Source organism: Argopecten irradians, chromosome 2 (genome assembly GCF_041381155.1).
Source record: "Argopecten irradians isolate NY chromosome 2, Ai_NY, whole genome shotgun sequence".
Lineage (NCBI taxonomy): Eukaryota > Metazoa > Mollusca > Bivalvia > Pectinida > Pectinidae > Argopecten > Argopecten irradians.
In genome coordinates this window covers 13,179-17,803 of record NC_091135.1, presented here as the reverse complement: position 1 = coordinate 17,803, position 4,625 = coordinate 13,179, and the positions used below count along the sequence as shown (strand labels likewise).

At 36.0% G+C, this 4,625-nt stretch overlaps 1 protein-coding gene and 1 long non-coding RNA gene across 2 annotated transcripts; both read right to left on the bottom strand.

Annotated features, from left to right (window-relative positions):
* LOC138313839 (uncharacterized) lies at positions 1-1,321 on the bottom strand. The gene is made up of 3 exons (XR_011207272.1): positions 1,086-1,321; positions 577-735; positions 1-266 (listed from the first exon to the last, which is right to left on the bottom strand). It is a non-coding gene; the product is annotated as an uncharacterized lncRNA (long non-coding RNA).
* Position 1,322: 1 nt separating this feature from the next.
* LOC138312975 (uncharacterized) lies at positions 1,323-4,325 on the bottom strand. Its single transcript, XM_069253673.1, has 4 exons — positions 3,530-4,325; positions 2,598-2,732; positions 1,707-1,822; positions 1,323-1,562 (listed from the first exon to the last, which is right to left on the bottom strand). The coding sequence occupies exons 1-4, from the start codon at positions 3,705-3,707 to the stop codon at positions 1,323-1,325; spliced, it is 669 nt and encodes a 222-aa protein (XP_069109774.1). The 5' UTR covers positions 3,708-4,325.
* Positions 4,326-4,625: the final 300 nt, after the last annotated feature.

The following is a 4,625-nucleotide window of genomic DNA, read 5'->3' as shown; positions in this document are numbered from 1 at the left end:
GTCCCAAAAAAAATATAAAGTATTTATACACAGGTCAAAATGTATCGAAATTGATAATTTAGGACCCTGGGTCTTATTTAGCAAGTGGTCTGTATATAGAGGTGAGCGATAAGGCAGGTTTAAATATATATCATATTTCAAAAGCAGTCTTACCACAACTAGAGTGTTCAATCCACTGACGTTACACAGATAGTAGGACCAGCCGTACGAGAATTCAGGCACTTCTAATGACGGCACAAAGGAACAGCCGAGCAAGCTACATAATCCTATAATAATATAACATAAATCGCCACAATGGTTAACACATCTGCGTATAACGTCATGTATCAACATCTTGCGTTCTATGAATAAATAATCAGCTCTCATATAAGATTTTATGATGGGAATCTGGAAACTGTTCATCCTTGCGGGCAACTTCACTATTTTTGATTCACAAAATCAGTTAAAAATTCGATATTAGAAATTTAAAAATATCAAAGTTTTGACATCTCAACAGAGAATATCCTTTAATTAATGCGTTGAAGGTCGACTAGATATATTTTTTATAACGTACAGATATGTAATCATAAACTTTACCTGAAACTGAGTACAGTGCCATAATGCAGATGGTACAACAACCACAGAATCTGGCATTCTGGTCCGATCTTCGGCAATATAACGTCGCAATTCTCACACCAGCTAGCAACTGAATGGCGAGTGACGCGGCTTGTAAACCAAGACAATCTAGGCTCACATCTATAACGTAACCAAAATTAAACATATTGGTTACCATGGTATTTACAGGCTTGAAAAACAACAAAAATCAGACCTGACCAAAAATGAAAACAATTGCAGATGTTGTGTAGATTATATATATATGTATATATATACCTTTATATAAGTAAAATTCAATGGTAATAGCTGTGTTTACATAATTAAAACATGATCTTTATGTTGCTGAATTGTATCAAACTACTGTACACTGCTTCCCGGACACCAACCGGACGCCAACGCAGAAGCAATTTCGTAATCCCGCTTCTTTGAAAGACGAGCTAAACACTAACACAATATTTCTTTAAAGTATTCGTTGCTTATCCTGTACCTACATTCACCGTCGGTTAAACATTCATTCGTTGTATTTGATGTTGAGAAGTAGAATAGTCCTTGAGCTTCACATCCTTCCCAGGATAGCCAGTAAGGCGGGAAGAATCCCACAGCCTGGAGAAGTAGTGATACCAGGTACGAGAAAACGAAAAACACTAGTACATTTCGAGGTACCTCCATTTTGTATATTCTCATTAAAGCTAGAAAAACGTTACATACTGTTAATAACCTATCTGATTTTAAACAGTGGTCAGTTCTGTTTGTTCTATTTCCATATTACCAACAATTACCCCGTCACATACACCGGTGTTTACGCCATACGACAGTTCATTCCCCTCAGCCGAAGAAACATACCCATTGTTGACCTCATCATTTGCCGCACGATTTGAAACATAGGTCCGTGGTGGACTTGAAGACTGTTCGGGACATTCACAACATTCGCATGTCTTGCATACACAGCAGGCAGTCGCAATCGTAACCTTTAAAATATGAATAAATCAGTATGATTATAGTCATAACCCTTGAATTATGGAAATACAAGAAATTTACTGTTATGAAGTTGGCATTACACTGTTATGTATGACCAGCTATTAATGTTAACTTGATGTTAAGACGAAATTTACCTGAACAATGGCCAAGATACCACTTCCAAGGCAGAAGTAGTATGATCTGCCGTAGGTGAATTCCGCCGGAATGTCTAGCTTTGCCATCATACCACAGCCAACTAAGCTGAATATTCCTGCAGTAAAGGAAATGTGAAATTAGTGAAATTAGTATAACCAATGGCTGATACAGATATCAGAACTACTTTTTCTTGTACACTTGAACATTAATATATGTACTAGTAATCTTAACAAGGTAAAATTGATAACAACCAGTAGATAAGGTCAAAATTTTAAAAGATATAAATAATCCTGATATTCCTGTTCAAGTATGAGGACTGTGTCAATTTAACCATTTCCCAGATTTCCCTCTGTAACCATTTTTGGAATCAAGTTCTTGAACCATGGTAGTGATAAGCGAATAATGCACAATATCGGCAAGCGAGTGAAGTCAGTCTAGTGAACGTGAGTGATGTTTGATGTTTTAATCAAGACATATTTTTAACATTCCTTATATTTTATTGTCTCTTGTATGCATCTTCCCACGTGGGGCAGTTGCCAAATACTGACCGTAAATTGACGTTTTTTTTCTCCGTGTTCTACGGCATTTCTCTTTTCTTATCGAATCTAAAATCTGTTCTGTACCAGTTGTTGGGTGTTTGTCGTTTGAAATTAAAATGTTTTTTTTTTTTTTAAATTGTACTACAAAGAAGATGAACACTCGGTGTTAAGATTTTAATAATAATTTCTTACACACACTGTGTCGATAGTAATTAAGTGAATCGAGATGACACGTTCATTGCTTGTTATTATATTGTGATCTGACTATAAGGTTGAGCAGTAAATACGTACTTTAACAATGATTTAAATTAAATTAGACAATGAGGAAGTATGTTAGGAAAGCAGACTCACCTGCAACTAGGTATGCCACGAAAAAGGCTCCTATATGTGTTTCCATATCCGTCTCGTGTTTCGATTTGGAGTCATATATAGCATACAGCACTATCGCGCCATACACAAATAAGGACGATGATTGCGTACCTAAACCTGAAAAAAATGACAAAGGAACAACAAACAGAACACTTCTAAATATTTGATAAACATTTCTGATTGCGACGTATCTAACAGTCATGTAAAATTGTATTGATTTATTGAGCACACCGTTGATATTATGGGAATGGACTACTAGAACATTTCCTGAACTTTTTTCGCCTTGACACACACCAATTCTCGCCTGAGGTATAAAGCTGATTCTATTTACGAACTTCCTGTCATGTACACAGTTTTATGGGAGACTGCAGTGTTTGTTCTTGTGAACATATGTCATAGTGTAACTCTTGCTCTATTTCATAGTTCTACATCACTGAGCAAAAGTACACCCCTCCCATCCCTCCCTGTCACATCATACTGGGATTTGCACTCGCGAACCAGAGGTGGAGGGTTTGTGGTAACATGTCAAGACATCTTATCAATCGGCCACCACTGCTCGAGGCATTGTGAGGCATTGTCAAGCGAAACGTTAGAAAGAAGAAAGTCAGAATAGAAAAGATAATATTCTAAAAGTCGCCTTTTACGATTATGCAATGTGGCAGCAGGTAACATTTTATATAGGAAAACTGCAAACTGTTAGAAACATATTAAAAAACCATCGTGGTGAGAAAAAGTAAGGACACGAAACGAAACCACCAATAATGCTGAAATTGCGCTTGATCTTGTCTTCATGATAATTTAACATATCTTTATAAGTATTGCTCTTAACTTACCACAGGTCTGTCCATGCAATACAAAGTGGAACAGAGAGAGATAAAAAAAAGAAATATAAATAGAACCAAACTGGTGCTTACTTTCTTCAAGTTTTCCTGAACACTCATTCTTCGTTCTGGATGTTGAAAAGAAGAAAAGTCCTTGGTGTTCGCATTCGTCCCATGATACCCAGTCAGAAGTGAAGAATCCAATGCATTGGAGAATTAACGAAATTAGAAATCCTAACCCGAAAAACGTGCAGGCCAGCGAGCACGCCATGATCAGACGAGGAAGGAGTTTAACTTCCGAGAAATAGTAGAAGCAGACCACCTGATATTCCTCCTGGTACTAAGGTGATAAGGAGTTCAATAAGTAGGAGGGATCTATTTTTATCCTCAATTATTAAAATTCACCATTTACCAATGAAATGATACTCTTTTCAAAGTATCGTAAATTCAAATATTTTCATCAACTGTTGAAAGCAAAACATGTATATTCACCAGGTTTTCTGATAGATACAACGACCGTAAGTTCTGATTTGAACATTGTGTGATAAAGAACATTATATTTCACAGTTAAATAGCCCTTTCCGAATATTCTGGTCCCAGACCTTATTTTATGTTGATTTGTGTATGTCTTTGTTGTTGAGGTTTGCCGAATAAACACATATTAGCAGAACTCAGCGATTTATCGTCTTGTTTGAACTATAAGCCAATCACCCGGATATAACAATATTTAAAAAAATGTTGTCTTTGTTTTGTTATCCATATAACTGTTGAAACAAACGCATATTCTAGGTAAACGTTATGATCATCAGCTGGATCAGATTCTATATAACAAGGTGATACAAATAGTTATGATCATCAGCTGGATCAGATCCTATATAACAAGGTGATACAAATAGTTATGATCATCAGCTGGATCAGATTCTATATAACAAGGTGATACAAATAGTTATGATCATCAGTTGGATCAGATCCTATATAACAAGGTGATACAAATAGTTATGATCATCAGCTGGATCAGATCCTATATAACAAGGTGATACAAATAGTTATGATCATCAGCTGGATCAGATCCTATATAACAAGGTGATACAAATAGTTATGATCATCAGCTGGATCAGATCCTATATAACAAGGTGATACAAATAGTTATGATCATCAGCTGGATCAGATCCTATATAACAAGGTGATA